The 27,356-nt window shown below is 33.7% G+C and overlaps 1 protein-coding gene across 1 annotated transcript in view; it reads left to right on the top strand.

The window, feature by feature from the left end:
- Positions 1-27,356, top strand: part of LOC149807846 (uncharacterized) — a 263,634-nt gene that overhangs the window by 157,578 nt on the left and 78,700 nt on the right. The window contains exons 8-12 of the mRNA XM_089971376.1: positions 9,804-9,923; positions 14,219-14,338; positions 15,793-15,912; positions 20,158-20,277; positions 24,534-24,653. Coding sequence (XP_089827502.1) covers positions 9,804-9,923; positions 14,219-14,338; positions 15,793-15,912; positions 20,158-20,277; positions 24,534-24,653 — 600 coding nt within the window. The remainder of the gene's footprint in view (positions 1-9,803; positions 9,924-14,218; positions 14,339-15,792; positions 15,913-20,157; positions 20,278-24,533; positions 24,654-27,356) is intronic.

The following is a 27,356-nucleotide window of genomic DNA, read 5'->3' as shown; positions in this document are numbered from 1 at the left end:
CTTATCAATTTATTTATATACCCACCTATTTCTTCTTGGGATACGTTACCCAAATCATAATACCTGGAGAAAACTATCACTACCTGCAAACCCAGATATTACTTTTAGCTGACTGGAGCTAATAGTTGTCTTCCAGAACGATCTACTCTTACCTATAAGACTTGTCGGCACAGTTGAAGAATATCTCAGTTATCCCAGTTATTGCTTCCGCTCGAGTCAAGAAACACCCTCTCGTCAAAAAGAGACATTGGAATAGCCAGAATTATGGAAGATACACCACTACAAGTTGGAGTGTTTTCACTCCAAAGGAAATAATACTCCATCTATATTTCCTACTTTTTTTCCCTATTACGACAAGGTTCTACCTTTACAAGTTGCCACACACATAGATAATTGGACGTGTGACCTTATCGACTTGACAGTTAGTTCGTACTATATTCAATTTTTACGCGCAAGTAACCAGTACTCATCTAACTCCTGTGTAATTCGTTTACGAAATGGTACATTTTGGCGTATTAATATCGAAACCTTTCGTCGTGTCCGGACGCCCACTTTAGAGTATTTACTGGTACGGGCGTTCTCATGGCCTTTTCCTGTACCAAAATTGTCTCATAAGGAATTTTGTTGCACCTTCTCTGTACAGGAATGTGTGTAATGTAGACACGCTCGTGCATTTCTGTATTTATTCCGTTATGGTTGGTCAAGTACAGGTCAGCGCTTTATACATAGCTTATTCAGTCACTTACTGCGCATTCATTTTTTTATTGGCGACCCTTGAGTTATGTTTATATGCATAAACTTTAAATCATATTATCCAGCTTTTAATCGCTCGTACATTTAGCCCATTCAACTTCAAAAGTTAGGTTCGGGCTACATTATGTATATGTGTATATGCCGTGATGTTCTGTAGAACTCCTTTATATAATTCCGTCTTTTTGTATATAAAACTGAGTTCTTTTACCACGGTATTTATAGCCCTGCCTCGCTGATTCTACCCTTACGTGTTTCCCTTGCCCTTATCTACAGGTAATCATTGTACTTGAAATCGTCTGCTATCACTTGTAGAAAACCATCATTTCTTAGAGTTATACATCCACATGGTATTCAAACGTCACAGGTGTAGGCACACGGGCTTATAAATAAGTGGTATTGTCATTAGATTTTACCTTTATGCTTCCTTGCTTTATTAGACTTATCAATGTCTCTGACTACCTTTTAATGATTTAGTTTTGAACTGACGTTGCTTCATAAGACTTGTGCAAGATTACAGCTTTATTCGTTTTTCTTAAATTTGTCTTACAGATTAGAAATATTGGCAAAGCGCAAACAACATACAGCTCAGACTCTATACGTCACCAGTTTGAATGCTGATTGTTTCTTCAGTACGTACGTACACGCTACATGGATCAGAAATAGTATAACCCGTCCCAACCGATGATCCTAACGATTTCCTCCTAACACTGAAGGCCTATTTCCATTGCGACCGCCCTAGGACATATACTAGGGATCACAAAGGGCCAAACATCAATATTACGTGCTCAATCAATACAATCCATGCATCCAGTACATCGAACCGGTCATTTGCAGACATGTGAAGCAACCTGTCTTATTCCTACCACCTAATGACACCCATTCGCATGCTACCACGAGTAGATGCTGAGGCCTCTTTAGATGTCGCTTTGCAGTTTCTATACACTCTGCCACGATAAGAACCTCCTTATTCAGAGATTGTCTTATAAAGATGGTTTCTGATTCAGGGCGTTCATAGTGTTTAGTTCACGACAAACCTTGTCCTTCTTCGCCAGGCAGATCATCTGCGTGGCAGAGTGTATATAAACTGCGTTACAGGGTACCGTAGTGTCACTCCACATAACCAAGATGATGATGCTTGTTCTACCAGTATCGACATCAATACTACCGCACACGAGGACAGATGAACTGTATGTTCTCCAATCTTCTATAAAGAATTTTGGCGCTCCCGGAGCTTTGTTGTCCTCTTCGGTTCCATGGACAACATCCACCAGCGCTCCAGCATTGGTTGATCTTAAGACGAACGGAAGGTTCTGACTTAAGTTACGTTCGCTGTCATCCTTCATCTTCAGTTGGTCGGCAGTTATAACATATGCACTAGCTTTCCGTTCGGAACCTCAGCATCGACAGTGATCTCGCCGCGTTGGAGATGACCAAACCACACTCCTTAGTTGACACTGCGCAGTTGGCAATATTGTTACCGCAACCTCTTTCTTGGAATTTGTTCTCTCTGGCTATCCGATTGAACAAGGCTTATCTTCTCTAATTCTGATCACCTCAGGACGTGCAAGGGAGTCAGTCTCAAGCTAAGAGCACAGCCTTTATCCTCTACCTTATGTTTAACGTCCAGATGGATGACATACCCTCAAAGCCATCAACGAGACACATTTCCCTACCTCCGCACCCACAGATTCGAAACAGGGATAGTACAAGGAATCAAAACAATACAAACGGGCTACTCATAGAACACGAACCTCTGATAGCCGTCCTATCGAAGCCCCAACAATTGCATAACATGTGGATATAGCACCGAGTGGGTTGTATCGTTCGTTCCACACCTTTGTCTTGGTCCCAACTGCAAACGACTCTCTACGTTTGGTCATCGGACTAAGCATTCTCATTCAGTTTATCCTCTCCCCATGGATCCAACTGGAAACACCACAGTGCATTTTGAACGATATCATTAAGGTGGATTTTTCCATCTCTGTTGGTTTAGACGGTGCATACCTTCCGGTCACTAATAATAAGGCTCCCAGTACGTTCCTGCGGTTCGCATACAACATCATTTATCAATTCAGGGCACCCCAATTGAGGCTCATCGTTGGCCCCGGCGTCTTCCCTCGTCTGATGAGTCTAGTAATGGCGTATGTCCGAATCAGTTCTATGACGGCAGCATCTACTTACCTGGGCAACATCCTACATCAAAATCACAAAGTTAATTATAACCAGTCATGCTAGCCCTTACTACAAATGAGGACGTTTGATCAGCACGGAAACATCCTATCTATTAACGACACAGTAAGTCATTCAACTAGGTATGAAGTTAATAAACAATCACCATAGTTGGTCTCCCTCAGGATTGGGTAATGAAATGACACATGGTAGCACCTTACGATGCAAGAATTCTATACCTATGACTGAACGAATGGGGTCCTCGTGTTTGCCCAATAGACCATCCTCTCAACATCTGCATACAATTGAGGCACCATTGGCGGAATTGGGGACAACCTGAAATGGTTCACGTCTGGTATGCATCTACGCGTCCAGATTACAGTCTATACCGATGTAAGTATAAAAGCCTGGGGAGCCCGCCCATGATCACCATTTCGGGTGACCTATCTCAACAACAAGGATTATCTCAATCCTATAATGGTGATTTGTCCAGCAATAAATTTGACCTCAGTCCCCAGACATTTGCGTCATGGTAAGGGATATCTCAGAAAACAAGGACGAACTCAATCCTACAATGGTGATGTTTCTTCAACAACAAGGAGGACCTGAGTCCCCATACCTTTGCGTCATAGTGTGGGGCTCTTTAAAAATGGAGGATCTCAAGCCTACAATGGTAATTTATCTTCAACAACAAGGAAGACTACAGTCTCCAGACATTTGCGTCCTGGTGTGGGACTTACCTCAAATTAAAAGAAGAGACTTATTCGTACAACGGTGATGTATCTTCAACAGCGAGAAGGACTCCTTTCCCCAGACTTTTTTGCAAGGTGTCGGACCCTTTTGAAGTGGTGTTGTTATCAATAGGCCATACAGGTTCACCATATCCCGATATTCCTCAACACACTGACCAACTCTAGGTCACGAAACAATCAACTAGTACAGAATGTATCATCTCCATAAGTTGTTCTCACCCAGACCTGTACCCGACAGTACAGAACGTTGGTGGGCCTGTTGGCAAGAATATATAATGCCATAGACCACATCCTTTGTCTCTGCCGTCTCGGATCTAACAGTTTGGGGATTCGACGGTCTATAAGTAAATTGGACCAACCTAAACTCATACAAAAACCATCCAGCACCTCTGATTCGAAAGTGATACCGAAAGCAAGGTAACCAACCTGTAGTCGCATTCTCATCGCACCACTTAGTCGGTAGGATGTGTGAAATAACATCAACCTTTCATCGGAACCCCAAATAAGTTGAGGTTTCCTTCCTCGATTCAAATAACCAAGATAGCAGTCGTTTCATCCTTGTCGGGAGCCTCGAACCTGCACGATTGGATCATCTCAAACAGGCCCTTAAGATTCAACATTATTGCAACCATTCGCGGAAACGCCCTATACACCGAAAGCATATGAAGTCAATGGCACAGTTTCACCCAGTGGTGCGCAAGCGAACGGACCTTATCTCTGCAGGCATCGACATCTGAGATAGTTAACCTCCTCCTCTTGCTCTTCGAAGAGAGTACGCGAGAGCCGAGTACGATCCAAGGTTAATGCTGACCTTTTGGCACCCATAATGTGTTTGATTTTTGCATCAACGTCATATATACACAGCCAGATATATTAACCATGGACAAAAAGTGGAACCTAAGGTATTAATCTGCCGGGATTTGAACCATTTACCATTTCATCTATGGCGCTCTTTTTTCATTCAAGAACGGTTTCTTCGTGGCATTAGAAACTTTAGGCAGAGTTCTCGAAACATATGCCCTATCAGAAGACCCCATTTACATACAAGTTCCGACAAGACCGGCCGGTCTTTTTCACGACGGCATCCTCTTTCTCAGGAGAGAACCACCTTCCTTCCCCGGGTGGTTAAGCCTTTGTCGCGGCCACACTGTCTCATGTGGACACTTCAATTAACGCCGCTTTCTAAAATGACAAACGTATCGATCGGAACAGTATATCACGTGCAGAAGCAATTCGCTCAGTATATAGTGAAATAATTCATGCTCAATGAGCTATTATTAACTTCGCGCAAGAGGTTTGAACAGTTGCCACCAGCCTAGCAACAGTTCTCATTTTCAGATCGATCAAAGGCATCTGAAGACGCGGTTTCACTTCCCCTTGATTTGTGTGAAACCGCGCCCCGACAGCTGGAGTTTTCCCCAGTCGGTTTACCTAAAACCTATCTATTATACCTTAGGGACCGGAGATGGTTTCTTCGGGGTAAGAAGATGTAGCTCCTTCCATCTAGTACCTATTATTTTAAGTTATTATAATTGTACAACGTATTCGAAGAAACCAGTTTGTTTACCTAGTAAAATATATTTCTTCAAAAATACGTATCCAATCATAATACACATACACCGTGCCACCCTTCCCGCTGTCATATCCATGAGAAGCATGCTCTCCTCTCTAGTAATAACTGGGACATTCTTACACTGTGCCGAAAAGTCCTAAATAAAAGAACAGGTCATTCTGCTCGACTTCAAAATCAGTCGGGAGACACCTATCAGCTCTCTTTTGTTAAAAGTATCATCTAGGAAGGCTGGATTTGCGAGGTAGTGGTAGTTATCCTATGGTACTGTGATTGAGTAAGTATTTTCATAGAAACATTTTAGTACAAAACATTGGTATCTAAAGCATAGACAAATCTGTAATAGAGTACGTTTACTTTCTATGTCATTTGTATTCAGGTTATAATATAAATATTATTTTTAATATCCAGCATATTTCATGCGTATTTATTTTCACATTTTGTGATTTATCTACAGTGTTTATCAGTGAATCGATAGTTAAAAATTGTGCATGGCATTTGTCCACCCAACAATTGAATTAATTAACTATAATAAGAATCACATTCGGACACAATGAATTGGTTATACAATCCTCGTTATACTGATAATTCTAGTAACCTTGGCTGCTGCAGACATCTGATAACGGAGGATACAGGACATTCTAGATTGCTTCGAAATCATTGCTTCCTTTGTCCTACCAATCTAATGTGCATATTACAAACACGTTGCATGGTAGATAGATAGCGACGGTTTAGCAAAGTGGGCATTAGAGTGTGAAGTACAATTTAGAAATCATAATCAAATGCTTTCTTCACTGTATGCAGCAGAATGTGGAAATGGAAGATCGCGGTCAATTTACCTAATAATTTATAATATTGCATGAACAATTACATAAAATCAAGCTCAAAACAATTTAAAGATGCCTGAAACAATATTTATTTTTAAAAAAAATCGTATCCAGTTTATTCCTGCATCCATAACTAAATATTTGCAAATATATACTTAAGGATTTAGCTTTGAAAGACTTTAGACAGTTGAAGTCACCTTTATTCTCATTCAGTTCCCATGCTTCTATTATATCTTCAGCCAGGACATATATATGCACATCTTATATTCTATGATAAATATTAATTAATGACAGTATTAATACAATCTTATTTTCTTACATCCGGATGAAAAGGTGATTTCATCCTGCATGATTTTCTTTCTTCACTCGTTTAATATTTTGCAGACATTGATGAATGTTTCACGATGTCTTATGTATATTTGATTTAATTTATATCTGTTTTAATTGTTTGTAAGTTTTAAAATCTTTCTATTTTTTAAAATTGTATTATATGCCAAATTAATGAAGTTCTGTTTACTAGGAAGTCTTACCATTTCCTGAAAATAGTTTGACCTTGACTGTCCATTTCTGTAAACATAAGGCTGACCTGGTTCCTGACCTTAATTCAAATTTAGTAACAGTCACGTCAACTAGGTCTTTTTTATTTGTATTGTGGGAGGAATAAGAGTGAGATCGAGGCTATATTGGATACGTGACCCTAGGCTTGTAAATAGGTTTTAGTGAAGTAAACAACTTTTTTATTTTATTCTTAGAGGAAAAGGATTAGTCTTTATCAATATCACAATTGGGCTACATGATTCTGTATATGTAAAAATGATCAAGTGATCCTCTATTTCGTAATTCAGGCATTTCCGAAATTGCGCATTAGTGTTAATAAGTGATGCTTAGACAGAATTTAGATTCTGGGCTTAAAACTGCTTGATGTTAAGTCGTTTTCTCCTGTTGAAGGCTGTCCTCGAGTTATATATTAATTTTTCTTCAGGTTATTTGGATTCAAAAGGATTAATTCTCTTTTTCCTGGATCTCTATGTGTGCTCTTACAGAATTATTGAACAAAGTCATTTCTTAAAATTTTTATTTGGATTTCTAAAACCGGATGATTATGTATTGTTCCTAAGAGGAACTGTAGATAGCAACACTGAACAAGATACAGCATACGTCATTGCGATCCATCTTGGATTCTTCGTCGGGACTCGAAGTTGAATTCAAAAGACATTTTATTATTAGGACGTTTGCAATTGTACTCGTGGATTATTATTTGATTATTTTTGGATTTGATTCTTGAAACAGTATTTTTTTTTTTATTTTTTATTATTTCAGTATTTTTGCCAGGGAAATAAACTATTTGTTAAATTTGTCAAAGCCTGTTGCTTTCACTCATTCTTGTGCTTCTGCTTATTCAAGCCTAAAAACGCAACATAATAGCAAACGCGTATTCACGGACAGTGTTACAATACTGATGGAGGCTTCTAATTTCATTGTAATACAGGCTACACGGAAAATAATTGCGAAAGTGGTAGTGATAATATTCATTCATATGTATTACGTTCAAATGTATCCGACGCTTGGTTTAGAATATAAGTTTACATAAATAACGACCTTTTCGGAAGTCATATTTCTTAAATGAAACTAAGTACAGCTCCAAATCACAAAATATATGATCCATATAGCACCGATGTTGATTAATATATTGTCATGTGTTACATTTGTATCGCTCTAATGTAGTTATTGTAAAGGTGGTGTTGTCTTACCTTCTCGTCAATTCATTTAGGATACACATTCATGTATCTAATCAAAATGGAAACGCATATTATGTGTGCTATTGTTTATGTTCTTCCTATTTAAATGGACTATTTGTTATAAATTATATTTTTAATGTCCATCATATTTGAAAACATCCCGTAATTTTGTAATAATCAGGAAATTATTTAAAATATTTATCTCATTTTAACGCTCTGTTTTTATGCCATATTATTCGCGTTTGCTGAGAGCCTGATTTAGTCAAGCCTGGCAACATTTAATTTTCAACAAGTGCTCTTGGCTTTACTGTTTTTGTTATAAGCAAATTGAGTGTTCAGGAGATTAGTTTGCTGCTGCTGCTACTGATATATACTACATTAGCTTATACATTTTGCATCTTGCAACTTTCTAAAGAGCAAACGTAATATATTTCCATGGAATACAGATTGAGAACAATAACCGATGTCAGAGTTTAACTGGCAATTTTTAAATGTATTCTATTGTTTAATCTTGATTTTTGTGCAACACAGATCGAAAATGAACTTTGCCATTTCATATATAATCCTTCCCGCATTACTTAGATTTCAAATCTAATTGACCTCGCATACGTCTAAAACATAAAAACTTAAATCAATACTCCGAAAGTGCATATAATTTAGCTTTTCTGCAAAGTGTATATTAATAGGAACGTCCGGATATATTCAATAATATATCCTATATAAAGATTTCAGAGATAGACCGGAGGACGAGGGAAATTAATCATATATTTTGTTACAGCATTAAAGAATCTGTTTTAAAGAACATACATTAATATATCGAAGAACCTAGAATGCATTAGGATAATCGATTATCATGGACTTTTGGTGAGATTGTATGCTTATTTTCGATTTAATTGGTATTACAGAACGTTCCTCTTAATAGTTCATTTTAGAGTTTGAATAATTAAATTATTTTTTAAATTTTACAAACCTATATGATGTTCCTTCTTTATGTTACTTAAGTAAACATAAAAGGAAAAACATAAGCGAATTGTTCAAAATTATGCACTGCATTTGTGAAACATAAATTTAGATGAATAAAATATAAAGAAGAATCATATTCAAGCAACATGGTGGTATAGACCATGCAATCTTCGTTAAACTGTTAACTCTGTTAACCGCTTCTCTTGGGGACATCCGGTAAAGGTGGCTACACGAGACATCTTTCATGCGAATTGTTTACATTTATAAATCATGGCTTCCTTTGTCTTACCATTCGAATGAGCATATTCCAAACATGATACATGATAGACAGATAGCAAAGGTTTGGTAAAGTGTGTGTTAGAGTGTGAGGTGCAATTTTGAAATAAATTCATAACCAATGGCTTCTTCAATGAATGCAGCAGACTGTGGGGAAGAAAGATCGCTGTCATTTCACAGAGTAGTTTCTAATATTGCATGAAAATTTAACTATAATTGACATAGAGGCAATTTAAAGAGGTTTAAAATAAAATTTATCTTTAAAAATGCATATCCAATTTCTTCTTGACGACACCTTTCATACAAAGCCAGCGATTTACAAATATAAAACTACGAATGTAGCTCTGAGAGGCTTCAGATAAATCCAGGTTCAGATCAAATACGTCTATCACTTTGAAACGCGAATCTATCTATTTATCTATCTATCTATCTATCTATCTATCTATCTATCTATCTATATATATATATATATATATATATATATATATATATATATATATATATATATATATATATATATATATATATATCTATATCTATATATATATATATATATATATATATATATGTATATATATATATATATATATATCTTTGTCGCTATATATATATATATATATATATATATATATATATATATATATGTGTGTGTATGTATGTATCATATATCACATGATTATAATCAATTAATGACTATAATGATGCAATATTACTTTCTTACCTCGAGATGAAAAGGTGGTTTAATATTTTGCAGACATAGATGAATGCACCACGATGGCAACACCATGTCATGGTCATGGGCAGTGTTCCAATATAGATGGAGGATTCTCATGTCGTTGTGGTACTGGCTACACGGGAAGTTATTGCGAAAGTGGTATTTATAATAATTCTTTCATATGAATTGCATTCAAATGTGTTATTTTTTTGGTGTAGAAGATAAGTTAATTTAAGTATTCACTTTTATGTAACCCAGGACGAATTATATTAAAAAGGATTCTTAAATGAAACTATACTAGCTCCAGTCCACAAAAACGTATGACCCATGTGGCAAGGTTACTAATTAATATGTGACCTTTGTTTGCAATGTCTCACCCTTTTAAAGTTATCTTAAAGGTAGTGTTATCTTACATTGTCATCAGTTCATGTATTACCATATCCAACCAAACAAAGGGGTGCGTACTGTTTGTACTATTGTATATCTACCTCATATTTCAATCATTATTACTGTTATATACTGTATGTTTAATATCCATCATATGTGACAATCTTCCATAATTATTAAACATAATGCTGCCTAATAACTAATTTCAAATATTTAGCTAATGTTTGACATTCTGTTGTGAATCCATATTATTCGCAATTTCTCCGTGCATGGTTTAATTAAAGTGGACATTATTTTAACTTTGAACAAGCGCACTTGCTTATATATTTTATAATAATTGTCCAGTTTAGGAGACGTGTTTGCAGCTGCTGCTCCCGATATAAACGAGTTTAGTTTATCCTTTGTGTTTTGCACCTTCTCCAATGAGCATATTCAATACATTTTGCATGGAGTACAGGTAGTCTTGAATGGAAGCAGAAGAGGGTTTTCGGTGGCTATTGCAATTTCGAAATGTAGTTTTGTGCAATTCAAAAATATATCCTGTCTGAAGTTATCAGTGATAGAAGAGATGACCAGAAATTTTAATCTATTTTACGGCAATTATTAGTCTTTGATGAGAACATATTTAATTATATTGTTATTTTACATATATCGATATTCTAATCGCCAAAGCATTGAGGAAATTTAAAAAGGTAACGCATTTGCCAGATAAGACTTGTGTAATGTATGCACAACGAATACTAATAGGTAAACGCTGGCAATATGATTTCTTTATATTATATATTTAAGGTCAATGCGATTGTTCCTACGATAAACCGAACTTAATTTATTACGACCAGGGTAGAAATTCCATGCAATCCTTAACTTATATCGTAATAAAGTATTTATTTTTATCTTGGTTACAACTGGATTTGATTGCAATATACATTTTATTAAAGAGGAATCGTTGAACGTTACCTTTCCAACAGGCGGATCCACATGAAATAACCGTCCCGATATTAGGTTATCCTTGGAGTTTGTCGTTATGGAGAACAATCTACCGTTCATCAATCAAGCGATACGTATTTTTCACAACTAAAATAATACATGTATCAATGAAAACTAATAATACCTTCTTTCATTTCTCGCTGTATTAAAATATGTACTCTATATCACTATAAGAGACTAAAATGGACGTTTCTTTCCTTGTTCTGTTTAAATGAAATCATGCATTTTACCACTTTAGGCTCCTTATGTTGAAACCTTTGTTGCCAACCTATTGTATCTAGAAATTCTTAATACTATTAACTTTCATTCTTATGCTCCTAATTTTGTGTCATTAGATAAACCACCAGATTCGTGTGGCTTAATGAAAATCCCTTAAACAATGGTTACAAATGGAACGCTGCATTTTATAATTATATTAAGTATATGGGAGAAAAAACTGAATAAGTAAATACAAATTGTACAACTTATTGTCTTCTTATGTTTATTCTCTTATTGCAAGACATTTTGTGCAAAACAGCTGTAAGGACAGTTTTGTACTTACACCTTAAACGAAAATAACGCCTTTATTTCGCGAGTAATATTTAAATATTTGGTTACAAAGAGATAGGTAGACTTGGTATGACTTTAAAATAATTACCTGCATGAACACAGCCACGATTCATATAAATAACTGATTAGAAAAGGAACAGGTAGGACAGTGGGTGTGTGAATCAGAAACAATTCCCTTTTAAAATATTGCAACATATGTTTTATTGCGATAAAATCCAATGCATTTTTCTAAATGTCATTGTAAAATCTCATCACAAAAATGAAATGAACAGACCAATGACATTATACAATTCTTTTAACCATGACAATTCTCTCATTTTCTTCTTTTAATTAATATTTTATATATAGGTGGTCTGAATAAAATGCAAATATGTCATTTCATTTATCACTGAATACTCTCGCATAAACAAAACACACTTACGTACATCAAATCTCGATGTATCTCGGTCTCTCTGTCTCACTTTCTCTCTGTATGTCTGTCTGTCTCTCTAATGCACGTATGATATTAACTTAATAATATATGTGATATATGTTTAATGTGAAACAAAATCTTCAACGAAAAGCTAAAGTGAAAAGAAGTAGACATTTGTTACTACATTACTCCACCAAGTAACTATTTAAAGAATTATTCAGAATACTTTGCTGAATTGTTCATACTTTATACGAATGTTATGATATGTTTATGTTGTCATTAAAATTTCAAAAGAGCATCACGTAGATAATTATGTGAAAAAGAAAATGTTATTGTTAGGCAGATACAAGAAAATGCGATTTTCCATTTGCAATTACATTATCACTGATTATGCCTAATATTTATTTATCTATCAAGTAACTCCCTTTTACGTCCAGATGGCTTAGCTCCTCGATATTTTTAAACCCTCTCTCGCCGACAATAATGATCATAATCCATCCAACTGATACATTTGGTAAAGCAAGATGAAGATGCTATCTTTGAATTGCTAGTTTCTTTAACATTAAATATCAATCTGGAAATAATGTTAGACCGCTTTATTCCATGCTGCCACCTAGCGGTTTCAAGAGATGTTACCTAGCTACGAGAACTTATTCATGAAACATTATACAATATTGTGTGATTGAGTGCAATTGTAAACCTTTCTGTTTTGGCTATTATCTAAATGCCAGGCTTTACCAGGGGTAAACATTTAGCCAGCCATTACCTAAAATGCTTCTCTAACTAAACACTTGACAAGAGCCACATATCCCATATTCTCATTTATATTACATATACACTTCGTCATACCGTTTATAGCGACTAAATCTGTTTTCTTACTTATGGATAAAACAATGCTTATAATGTTGATAATATTCAATCAAGAGAATTCCGCGCGATTGCTATTCATGATAAAAATTAACTCGCCCACACGCGTTCGATGTGTTATTTAAATCAAGATAACAAATACATGTTCATTTATGTGATGCAGCATTAGTAATGAATCAAAATTTATTTTATATAACTTCTAAATAATAGTTAACTTCACTGATCAACTTGGATGCTGAACTAATTTTAACTTGAAACACAATGAATTGATCTATAGTAAATGTAACGCCAGTATGATTATTTGAGGTGCGCTGATCTAGAGACCATGACATCTTAGCAGTTCAAAATTGTTACGAGATAAAATCAGATTTCTAATCAGTACTGCGCGATATCAATAGAGTTGAGATAATACTTATCCTAGATCAATATGCATGGAAACGTATATCAATTAAACGTTTTTTCGTTTTGTGTTCCTTATGTTTGTTAAATTGATTTATTTCACAAAGATTGCCTGAAGACCTTTAGCACTTGCACTACATTAAAAGCACTTGCACTACATTAACAAAAACTCAGTCTTCGGTAAGTACCAATATAATGGTCTGATTTGATTCAAATCTAATCACAACACATACATTTTAAACGGCGAAACATGCTCAGGCAACATTGGGGAATTCATTATGCGATCCCTGTTACACTTCTGTCTCTGATAACGGCGTCTGTCGGAGATGTACGGTAACAGAAGCTGTATGAGATATCATTATTGCAGATTGTTTGCAATCAGAAGGAATGGCTTCATTTGTGTTAACATTCTAATTACACAATCCATACATTTTCAATTGCAGAATGTTAAGAGATGTTTGGCAAAGTGGGCGTTTGACTGTCAACTCCATTTTTGAAATTCATAATCAAATGTTGTCTTCACTGTATTCGGCAGAAGTTGGAGAAGGACCACCGCAGTCTTTTCATCCAGCAAGATCAAATATTGCATGCAAATTCGATATTATCGACGTCAAATCTTGTTGATGATACTGGAAACAAAATCTATATATACATATATATCTATCTATCTATCTATCTATCTATCTATCTATCTATCTATCTATATATATATATATATATATATATATATATATATATATATATATATATATATGTATGTAAATATATTTTTCATGATAATAATCAATGTATAAGTATATTGATGCAATATTTCTTTCTTACCTCGAGATGAAAAAGTGGTTTAATATTGCAGACATAGATGAATGCACCACGGTGGCAACACCATGTCACGGTCATGGGCAGTGTTCCAATATAGATGGAGGATTCTCATGTCGTTGTGGTACTGGCTACACGGGAAGTTATTGCGAAAGTGGTATTTATAATAATTCTTTCATATGAATTGCATTCAAATGTGTCATTTGTTTGATGTAGAAGATAACTTAATTTAAGTATTCACTTTTATGTAACCCAGGACGAATTATATTAAAAGGGATTCTTAAATGAGACTATACTAGCTCCAGTCCACAAAAACGTATGACCCATGTGGCAAGGTTACTAATTAATATGTGACCTTTGTTTGCAATGTCTCACCCTTTTAAAGTTATCTTAAAGGTAGTGTTATCTTACATTGTCAACAGTTCATGTATTACCATCTCCAACCAAACAAAGGGGTGCGTACTGTTTGTACTATTGTATATCTCCCTCATATTTCAACATTATTACTGTTGTATACTGTATGTTTAATATCCATCATATGTGACAATCTTCCATATTTTTTAAACATAATGCTGATTAATAAATAATTTCAAATATTTAGCTAATGTTTAACATTCTCTTGTGAATCCTTGTTATTCGCAATTTCTCCGTGCATGGTTTAATTAAAGTGGGCATTATTTTAACTTTCAACAAGCGCACTTGCTTATATATTTTATAATAATTGTTCAGCTTAGGAGACTTGTTTGCAGCAGCTGCTACTGATATAAACGCGTTTAGTTTATCCGTTGTGTTTTGCACCTTCTCCAATGAGCACATTCAATACATTTTGCATATCAATTAACGTTTTTTCGTTTGTGTTTTTTATGTTTGTTAAATTGATTTATTGCACAAAGATTGCCTGAAGACCTTAAGCACTTGCACTACTTTAACAAAAACTCAGTCTTCGGTAAGTACCAATATAATGGTCTACTTTGATTCAAATCTATTCACAACACATACATTTTAAACGGCGAAACATGCTCAGTCAACATTGGGGAATTCATTATGCAATCCCTGTTACACTTCTGTCTCTGATAACTGCGTCTGTCGGAGATATACGGTAACAGAAGCTGTATGAGATATCATTATTGCAGATTGTTTGCAATCAGAAGGAATGGCTTCATTTGTGTTAACATTCTAATTACACAATCCATACATTTTCAATTGTAGAATGTTAAGAGATGTTTGGCAAAGTGGGCGTTTGACTGTCAACTCCATTTTTGAAATTCATAATCAAATGTTGTCTTCACTGTATTCGGCAGCAGTTGGAGAAGGACCACCGCAGTCTTTTCATCCAACAAGATCAAATATTGCATGCAAATTCGATATTATCGACGTCAAATCTTGTTGATGATACTGGAAACAAAATCTATATATACATATATATCTATCTATCTGTATATATATATATATATATATATATATATATATATATATATATATATGTGTGTGTGTGTGTGTGTGTGTGTGTGTGTGTAAATATATTTTTCATGATAATAATGAATGTATAAGTATATTGATGCAATATTTCTTTCTTACCTCGAGATGAAAAAGTGGTTTAATATTTTGCAGACATAGATGAATGCATCACGGTGGCAACACCATGTCACGGTCATGGGCAGTGTTCCAATACAGATGGAGGATTCTCATGTCGTTGTGGTACTGGCTACACGGGAAGTTATTGCGAAAGTGGTATTTATAATAATTCTTTCATATGAATTGCATTCAAATGTGTCATTTGTTTGGTGTAGAAGATAAGTTAATTTAAGTATTCACTTTTATGTAACCAAGGACAAATTATATTAAAAAGGATTCTTAAATGAAACTATACTAGCTCCAGTCCACAAAAACGTATGACCCATGTGGCAAGGTTACTAATTAATATGTGACCTTTGTTTGCAATGTCTCACCCTTTTAAAGTTATCTTAAAGGTAGTGTTATCTTACATTGTCATCAGTTCATGTATTACCATCTCCAACCAAACAATGGGGTGCTTACTGTTTGTACTATTGTATATCTCCCTCATATTTCAGCATTATTACTGTTGTATACTGTATGTTTAATATCCATCATATGTGACAATCTTCCATAATTTTTAAACATAATGCTGATTAATAAATAATTTCAAATATTTAGCTAATGTTTAACATTCTCTTGTGAATCCATGTTATTCGCAGTTTCTCCGTGCATGGTTTAATTAAAGTGGGCATTATTTTAACTTTCAACAAGCGCACTTGCTTATATATTTTATAATAATTGTTCAGTTTAGGAGACTTGTTTGCAGCTGCTGCTACTGATATAAACGAGTTTAGTTTATCCGTTGTGTTTTGCACCTTCTCCAATGAGCACATTCAATACATTTTGCATGGAGTACAGGTAGGCGCGAACGGCACCAGAAGAGGGTTTTCGGTGGCTATTGCAATTTCGAAATGTATAGTTTTCTGAAATTCAAAAATGTATCCTATCTGATGTTATCAGTGATAGAAGAGATGAACAGAAATTTTAATCTATTTTACGGCAATTATTAGTCTTTGGTAAGAATATATTTAATTATATTGTTATTTTACATATATCGATATTCTAATCGCCAAAGCATTGAGGAAATTTAAAAAGGTAACGCGTTTGCCAGATAAGACTTGTGTAATGTATGCACAACGAATACTAATAGGTAAACGCTGGTAATATGATTTCTTTATATTATATATTTAAGGTCAATGCGATTGTTCCTACGATAAACCGAATTTAATTTATCACGACCAGGGTAGAAATTCCATGCAATCCTTAACTTATATCGTAATAAAGTATTTATTTGTATGCTGGTTACAACTGGATTTGATTGTAATATATAGTTTATTAAAGAGGAATTGTACAAAGTTACCTTTCCAACAGGCGGAGGCACATAAAATCGCAGTCCCGATATTAGGTTATTCTTGGAGTTTGTCATTAGGCAGAACAGTCTACTGTTCTTCAATCAAGCGATACGTAATTTTCACAACTAAAATAATACATGTATCAATCAAAACTAATAATATCTTCTTTCATTTTTCGCTGTATTAAAATATATACTCTATATCACTATAAGAGACTAAAATGGACGTTTCTTTCCTTGTTCTGTTTAAATGAAGTAATGCATCTTACCACTTTAGGCTCCTTATGTTGAAACGTTTGTTGCCAAACTATTGTATCTAGAAACTCTTAATACTATTAACTTTCATTCTTATGCTCCTAATTTTGTGTCATTAGCTAAACCACCAGATTCGTGTGGCTTAATGAAAATCCCTTAAACAATGGTTACAAATGGAACGCTGCATTTTATAATCATATTAAGTATATGGGAGAAAAAAACTTCATAAGTAAATACAAAATGTACAACTTATTGTCTTCTTATGTTTATTCTCTTATTATAAAACATTTTGTGCAAAACATCTGTAAGGACAGTTTTGTATTTACACCTTAAACGAAAAGAACATCTTTATTTCGCGAGTAATATTTAAATATTTGGTCACAAAGAGATAGAGAGACTTGGTATGAATTTATAATAATTACCTCAATGAAAACAGCCACGATTCATATAAATAATTGATTCAAAAAGGAACAGGTGGGTGGATGGGTGGGGGAATCAGGAACAATTCCCTTTTAAAATATTGCAACATATGTTTTATTGCGATAAAATCCAATGCATTTTTCTAAATGTCATTGCAAAATCTCATCACAAAAATGAAATGAACAGACCAATGACATTATACAATTCTTTAGACCATGACAATTCTCTCCTTTTCTTCTTTTAAGTAATATTTTATGTATAGGTGGTCTGAATAAAATACAAATATAATCATTTCATTTATCACTGAATACTCTCGCATAAACAAAACACACTTAGGTACATCCAATCTCGAAGTATCTCGGTCTGTCTGTCTCTCTTTCTCTCTGTCTCTCTGTCTGTCTCTCTAATGCATGTATGATATTAACTTAATAATATATGTGATATATGTTTAATGTGAAACAAAATCTTCAACGAAAAGCTAAAGTGAAAAGAAGTAGACATTTTTTACTACATTACTCCACCAAGTAACTATTTAAAGAATTATTCAGAATGCTTTGCTGAATCGTCCATAATATTTACGAATGTTATGATATGTTTATGTTGTAATTAAAATTTCAAAAGAGCATCACGTAGATACTTATGTGAAAAAGAATATGTTATTGTTAGGCAGATACAAGAAAATGTGATTTTCGATTTGCGATTACAGTATCACTGATTATGCCTAATATTTATTTATATATCAAGTAACTCCCTTTCACGTCAAGATGGCTTAGCTCCTCGATATTTTTAAACCCTCGTTCGCCGACAATAATGACCATAATCCATCCAACTGATACATTTGGTAAAGCAAGAGGAAGATGCTATCTTTGAATTGCTAGTTTCTTTAACATTAAATATCATGCTGGAAATAATGTTAGACCGCTTTGTTCCATGCTGCCACCTAGCGGTTTCAAGAGATGTTAGCTAGCTACGAGACCTTATTCATGAAACATTATACATTATTGTGTGATTGAGTGCAATTGTAAACCGTTCCATTTTGGCTATTATCTTAATGCCAGGATTTACCAAGGGAAAACATTTACCCAGTCATTACCTAAAATGCTTCTCTAACTAAACACTTGACAAGAGCCTCATATCCCATATTCTCATTTATATTGCATATACACCTCGTCATACCGTTTATAGCGACTAAATCTGTTTTCTTACTTATGGATAAAACAATGCTTATAATGTTGATAATATTCAATCAAGAGAATTCCGCGAGATTGCTATTCATGATAAAAATTATCTCGCCCACACGCGTTCGATCTGTTATTTAAATCAAGATAACAATTACATGTTCATTTATGTGATACCGCATTAGTAATGAATCAAAATTTATTTTATATAACTTCTAAATAATAGTTAACTTCACTGATCAACTTGGATGCTGAACTAATTTTAACTTGAAACACAATGAATTGATCTATAGTAAATGCAACGTCAGTGTGATTATTTGAGGTGCGCTGATCTAGAGACCATGACATCTTTGCAGTTTAAAATTGTTACGAGATAAAATCAGATTTCTAATCAGTACTGCGCGATATCAATAGAGTTGAGATAATACTTATCCTAGATCAACATGCATGGAAACGTATATCAATTCAACGTTTTTTCGTTTGTGTTTTTTATCTTTCTTAAATTGATTTATTTCACAAAGATTGCCTGAAGACCTTAAGCACTCGCACTTACTTTAACAAAAACTCAGTCTTCGGTAAGTACCAATATAATGGTCTACTTTGATTCAAATCTAATCATAACACATACGTTTTAAACGGAGAAACATGCTCAGTCAACATTGGGGAATTCACTATGCAATCCCTGTTACACTTCTGTCTCTGATAACTGCGTCTGTCGGAGATATACGGTAACAGAAGCTGTATGAGATATCATTATTGCAGATTGTTTGCAATCAGAAGGAATGGCTTCATTTGTGTTAACATTCTAATTACACAATCCATACATTTTCAATTGCAGAATGTTAAGAGATGTTTGGCAAAGTGGGCGTTTGACTGTCAACTTCATTTTTGAAATTCATGATCAAATGTTTTCTTCACTGTATTCGGCAGAAGTTGGAGAAGGACCACCGCAGTCTTTTCATCCAGCAAGATCAAATATTGCATGCAAATTCGATATTATCGACGTCAAATCTTGTTGATGATACTGGAAACAAAATCTATATATACATATCTATCTATCTATCTATCTATCTATCTATCTATCTATCTATCTATATATATATATATATATATATATATATTTTTTTTTTTTCATGATAATAATGAATGTATAACTATATTGATGCAATATTTCTTTCTTACCTCGAGATGAAAAAGTTGTTTAATATTTTGCAGACATAGATGAATGCACCAAGATGGCAAAACCATGTCACGGTCATGGGCAGTGTTCCAATACAGATGGAGGATTCTCATGTCGTTGTGGTACTGGCTACACGGGAAGTTATTGCGAAAGTGGTATTTATAATAATACTTTCATATGAATTGCATTCAAATGTGTCATTTGTTTGGTGTAGAAGATAAGTTAATTTAAGTATTCACTTTTATGTAACCGAGGACGAATTATATTAAAAAGGATTCTTAAATGAAACTATACTAGCTCCAGTCCACAAAAAACGTATGACCCATGTGGCAAGGTTACTAATTAATATGTGACCTTTGTTTGCAATGTCTCACCCTTTTGAAGTTATCTTAAAGGTAGTGTTATCTTACATTGTCATCAGTTCATGTATTACCATCTCCAACCAAACAAAGGGGTGCGTACTGTTTGTACTATTGTGTATCTCCCTCATATTTCAACATTACTACTGTTATATACTGTATGTTTAATATCCATCATTTGTGACAATCTTCCATAATTTTTAAACATAATGCTGCCTAATAAATAATTTCAAATATTTATCTAATGTTTAATATTTTCTTTGTGAATCCATATTATTCGCAGTTTCTCCGTGCATGGTTTAATTAAAGTGGGCATTATTTTAACTTTCAACAAGCGCACTTGCTTATATATTTTATAATAATTGTTCAGTTTAGGAGACTTGTTTGCAGCTGCTGCTACTGATATAAACGAGTTTAGTTTATCCGTTGTGTTCTGCACCTTCTCCAATGAGCATATTCAATACATTTTGCATGGAGTACAGGTAGGCGTGAACGGCACCAGAAGAGTGTTTTCGGTGGCTATTGCAATTTCGAAATGTATAGTTTTGTGAAATTCAAAAATATATCCTGTCTGAAGTTATCAGTGATAGAAGAGATGACCAGAAATTTTAATCTATTTTACGGCAATTATTAGTCTTTGATGAGAACATATTTAATTATATTGTTATTTTACATATATCGATATTCTAATCGCCAAAGCATTGAGGAAATTTAAAAAGGTAACGCATTTGCCAGATAAGACTTGTGTAATGTATGCACAACGAATACTGATAGGTAAACGCTGGTAATATGATTTCTTTATAGTATATATTTAAGGTCAATGCGATTGTTCCTACGATAAACCGAACTTAATTTATTACGACCAGGGTAGAATTCCATGCAATCCTTAACTTATATCGTAATAAAGTATTTATTTTCATATCGGTTACAACTGGATTTGATTGCAATATATAGTTTATTAAAGAGGAATTGTAGAAAGTTACCTTTCCAACAGGCGGAGCCACATAAAATCGCAGTCCCGATATTAGGTTATGCTTGGAGTTTGTCGTAAGGCAGAACAATCTACCGTTCATCAATCAAACGATACGTAATTTTCACAACTAAAATAATACATGTATCAATCAAAACTAATAATATCTTCTTTCATTTTTCGCTGTATTAAAATATATACTCTATATCACTATAAGAGACTAAAATGGACGTTTGTTTCTTTGTTCTTTTTAAATGAAATAATACATCTTACCACTTTAGGCTCCTTATGTTGAAACCTTTGTTGCCAACCTATTGTATCTAGAAACTCTTAATACTATTAACTTTCATTCTTATGCTCCTAATTTTGTGTCATTAGCTAAACCACCAGATTCGTGTGGCTTAATGAAAATCCCTTAAACAATGGTTACAAATGGAACGCTGCATTTTTTAATTATATTAAGTATATGGGAGAAAAAACTTAATAAGTATATACAAAATGTACAACTTATTGTCTTGTTATGTTTATTCTCTTATTATAAAACATTTTGTGCAAAACAGCTGTAAGGACAGTTTTGTATTTACACCTTAAACGAAAAGAACGTCTTTATTTCGCGAGTAATATTTAAATATTTGGTCACAAAGAGATAGAGAGACTTGGTATGAATTTATAATAATTACCTCAATGAAAACAGCCACGATTCATATAAATAATTGATTCAAAAAGGAACAGGTGGGTGGATGGGTGGGGGAATCAGGAACAATTCCCTTTTAAAATATTGCAACATATGTTTTATTGCGATAAAATCCAATGCATTTTTCTAAATGTCATTGTAAAATCTCATCACAAAAATGAAATGAACAGACCAATGACATTATACAATTCTTTAGACCATGACAATTCTCTCCTTTTCTTCTTTTAAGTAATATTTTATGTATAGGTGGTCTGAATAAAATACAAATCTAATCATTTCATTTATCACTGAATACTCTCGCATAAACAAAACACACTTAGGTACATCCAATCTCGAAGTATCTCGGTCTCTCTGTCTCTCTTTCTCTCTGTCTCTCTGTCTGTCTCTCTAATGCATGTATGATATTAACTTAATAATATATGTGATATATGTTTAATGTGAAACAAAATCTTCAACGAAAAGCTAAAGTGAAAAGAAGTAGACATTTTTTACTACATTACTCCACCAAGTAACTATTTAAAGAATTATTCAGAATGCTTTGCTGAATCGTCCATAATTTTTACGAATGTTATGATATGTTTATGTTGTAATTAAAATTTCAAAAGAGCATCATGTAGATACTTATGTGAAAAAGAATATGTTATTGTTAGGCAGATACAAGAAAATGTGATTTTCGATTTGCGATTACAGTATCACTGATTATGCCTAATATTTATTTATATATCAAGTAACTCCCTTTCACGTCAAGATGGCTTAGCTCCTCGATATTTTTAAACCCTCGTTCGCCGACAATAATGACCATAATCCATCCAACTGATACATTTGGTAAAGCAAGAGGAAGATGCTATCTTTGAATTGCTAGTTTCTTTAACATTAAATATCATGCTGGAAATAATGTTAGACCGCTTTGTTCCATGCTGCCACCTAGCGGTTTCAAGAGATGTTAGCTAGCTACGAGACCTTATTCATGAAACATTATACAATATTGTGTGATTGAGTGCAATTGTAAACCGTTCCGTTTTGGCTATTATCTTAATGCCAGGATTTACCAAGGGTAAACATTTACCCAGTCATTACCTAAAATGCTTCTCTAACTAAACACTTGACAAAAGCCTCATATCCCATATTCTCATTTATATTGCATATACACCTCGTCATACCGTTTATAGCGACTAAATCTGTTTTCTTACTTATGGATAAAACAATGCTTATAATGTTGATAATATTCAATCAAGAGAATTCCGCGAGATTGCTATTCATGATAAAAATTATCTCGCCCACACGCGTTCGATGTGTTATTTAAATCAAGATAACAATTACATGTTCATTTATGTGATACCGCATTAGTAATGAATCAAAATTTATTTTATATAACTTCTAAATAATAGTTAACTTCACTGATCAACTTGGATGCTGAACTACTTTTAACTTGAAACACAATGAATTGATCTATAGTAAATGCAACGTCAGTGTGATTATTTGAGGTGCGCTGATCTAGAGACCATGACATCTTTGCAGTTTAAAATTGTGACGAGATAAAATCAGATTTCTAATCAGTACTGCGCGATATCAATAGAGTTGAGTTAATACTTATCCTAGATCAACATGCATGGAAACGTATATCAATTCAACGTTTTTTCGTTTGTGTTTTTTATCTTTCTTAAATTGATTTATTTCACAAAGATTGCCTGAAGACCTTAAGCACTCGCATTTACTTTAACAAAAACTCAGTCTTCGGTAAGTACCAATATAATGGTCTACTTTGATTCAAATCTAATCATAACACATACGTTTTAAACGGAGAAACATGCTCAGTCAACATTGGGGAATTCATTATGCAATCCCTGTTACACTTCTGTCTCTGATAACTGCGTCTGTCGGAGATATACGGTAACAGAAGCTGTATGAGATATCATTATTGCAGATTGTTTGCAATCAGAAGGAATGGCTTCATTTGTGTTAACATTCTAATTACACAATCCATACATTTTCAATTGCAGAATGTTAAGAGATGTTTGGCAAAGTGGGCGTTTGACTGTCAACTTCATTTTTGAAATTCATGATCAAATGTTTTCTTCACTGTATTCGGCAGAAGTTGGAGAAGGACCACCGCAGTCTTTTCATCCAGCAAGATCAAATATTGCATGCAAATTCGATATTATCGACGTCAAATCTTGTTGATGATACTGGAAACAAAATCTATATATACATATCTATCTATCTATCTATCTATCTATCTATCTATCTATCTATCTATCTATATATATATATATATATATATATATATATATATATATATTTTTTTCATGATAATAATGAATGTATAACTATATTGATGCAATATTTCTTTCTTACCTCGAGATGAAAAAGTTGTTTAATATTTTGCAGACATAGATGAATGCACCAAGATGGCAAAACCATGTCACGGTCATGGGCAGTGTTCCAATACAGATGGAGGATTCTCATGTCGTTGTGGTACTGGCTACACGGGAAGTTATTGCGAAAGTGGTATTTATAATAATGCTTTCATATGAATTGCATTCAAATGTGTCATTTGTTTGGTGTAGAAGATAAGTTAATTTAAGTATTCACTTTTATGTAACCGAGGACGAATTATATTAAAAAGGATTCTTAAATGAAACTATACTAGCTCCAGTCCACAAAAAACGTATGACCCATGTGGCAAGGTTACTAATTAATATGTGACCTTTGTTTGCAATGTCTCACCCTTTTGAAGTTATCTTAAAGGTAGTGTTATCTTACATTGTCATCAGTTCATGTATTACCATCTCCAACCAAACAAAGGGGTGCGTACTGTTTGTACTATTGTGTATCTCCCTCATATTTCAACATTACTACTGTTATATACTGTATGTTTAATATCCATCATTTGTGACAATCTTCCATAATTTTTAAACATAATGCTGCCTAATAAATAATTTCAAATATTTATCTAATGTTTAATATTTTCTTTGTGAATCCATATTATTCGCAGTTTCTCCGTGCATGGTTTAATTAAAGTGGGCATTATTTTAACTTTCAACAAGCGCACTTGCTTATATATTTTATAATAATTGTTCAGTTTAGGAGACTTGTTTGCAGCTGCTGCTACTGATATAAACGAGTTTAGTTTATCCGTTGTGTTCTGCACCTTCTCCAATGAGCATATTCAATACATTTTGCATGGAGTACAGGTAGGCGTGAACGGCACCAGAAGAGTGTTTTCGGTGGCTATTGCAATTTCGAAATGTATAGTTTTGTGAAATTCAAAAATATATCCTGTCTGAAGTTATCAGTGATAGAAGAGATGACCAGAAATTTTAATCTATTTTACGGCAATTATTAGTCTTTGATGAGAACATATTTAATTATATTGTTATTTTACATATATCGATATTCTAATCGCCAAAGCATTGAGGAAATTTAAAAAGGTAACGCATTTGCCAGATAAGACTTGTGTAATGTATGCACAACGAATACTGATAGGTAAACGCTGGTAATATGATTTCTTTATAGTATATATTTAAGGTCAATGCGATTGTTCCTACGATAAACCGAACTTAATTTATTACGACCAGGGTAGAATTCCATGCAATCCTTAACTTATATCGTAATAAAGTATTTATTTTCATATCGGTTACAACTGGATTTGATTGCAATATATAGTTTATTAAAGAGGAATTGTAGAAAGTTACCTTTCCAACAGGCGGAGCCACATAAAATCGCAGTCCCGATATTAGGTTATGCTTGGAGTTTGTCGTAAGGCAGAACAATCTACCGTTCATCAATCAAACGATACGTAATTTTCACAACTAAAATAATACATGTATCAATCAAAACTAATAATATCTTCTTTCATTTTTCGCTGTATTAAAATATATACTCTATATCACTATAAGAGACTAAAATGGACGTTTGTTTCTTTGTTCTTTTTAAATGAAATAATACATCTTACCACTTTAGGCTCCTTATGTTGAAACCTTTGTTGCCAACCTATTGTATCTAGAAACTCTTAATACTATTAACTTTCATTCTTATGCTCCTAATTTTGTGTCATTAGCTAAACCACCAGATTCGTGTGGCTTAATGAAAATCCCTTAAACAATGGTTACAAATGGAACGCTGCATTTTTTAATTATATTAAGTATATGGGAGAAAAAACTTAATAAGTATATACAAAATGTACAACTTATTGTCTTGTTATGTTTATTCTCTTATTATAAAACATTTTGTGCAAAACAGCTGTAAGGACAGTTTTGTATTTACACCTTAAACGAAAAGAACGTCTTTATTTCGCGAGTAATATTTAAATATTTGGTCACAAAGAGATAGAGAGACTTGGTATGAATTTATAATAATTACCTCAATGAAAACAGCCACGATTCATATAAATAATTGATTCAAAAAGGAACAGGTGGGTGGATGGGTGGGGGAATCAGGAACAATTCCCTTTTAAAATATTGCAACATATGTTTTATTGCGATAAAATCCAATGCATTTTTCTAAATGTCATTGTAAAATCTCATCACAAAAATGAAATGAACAGACCAATGACATTATACAATTCTTTAGACCATGACAATTCTCTCCTTTTCTTCTTTTAAGTAATATTTTATGTATAGGTGGTCTGAATAAAATACAAATCTAATCATTTCATTTATCACTGAATACTCTCGCATAAACAAAACACACTTAGGTACATCCAATCTCGAAGTATCTCGGTCTCTCTGTCTCTCTTTCTCTCTGTCTCTCTGTCTGTCTCTCTAATGCATGTATGATATTAACTTAATAATATATGTGATATATGTTTAATGTGAAACAAAATCTTCAACGAAAAGCTAAAGTGAAAAGAAGTAGACATTTTTTACTACATTACTCCACCAAGTAACTATTTAAAGAATTATTCAGAATGCTTTGCTGAATCGTCCATAATTTTTACGAATGTTATGATATGTTTATGTTGTAATTAAAATTTCAAAAGAGCATCATGTAGATACTTATGTGAAAAAGAATATGTTATTGTTAGGCAGATACAAGAAAATGTGATTTTCGATTTGCGATTACAGTATCACTGATTATGCCTAATATTTATTTATATATCAAGTAACTCCCTTTCACGTCAAGATGGCTTAGCTCCTCGATATTTTTAAACCCTCGTTCGCCGACAATAATGACCATAATCCATCCAACTGATACATTTGGTAAAGCAAG

This window comes from Sinohyriopsis cumingii, chromosome 1 (genome assembly GCF_028554795.1).
Source record: "Sinohyriopsis cumingii isolate HCF-2022 chromosome 1, ASM2855479v2, whole genome shotgun sequence".
Lineage (NCBI taxonomy): Eukaryota > Metazoa > Mollusca > Bivalvia > Unionida > Unionidae > Sinohyriopsis > Sinohyriopsis cumingii.
Note: the sequence above shows the minus strand (reverse complement) of the source record. Positions and strands in the feature narration are given on the sequence as shown.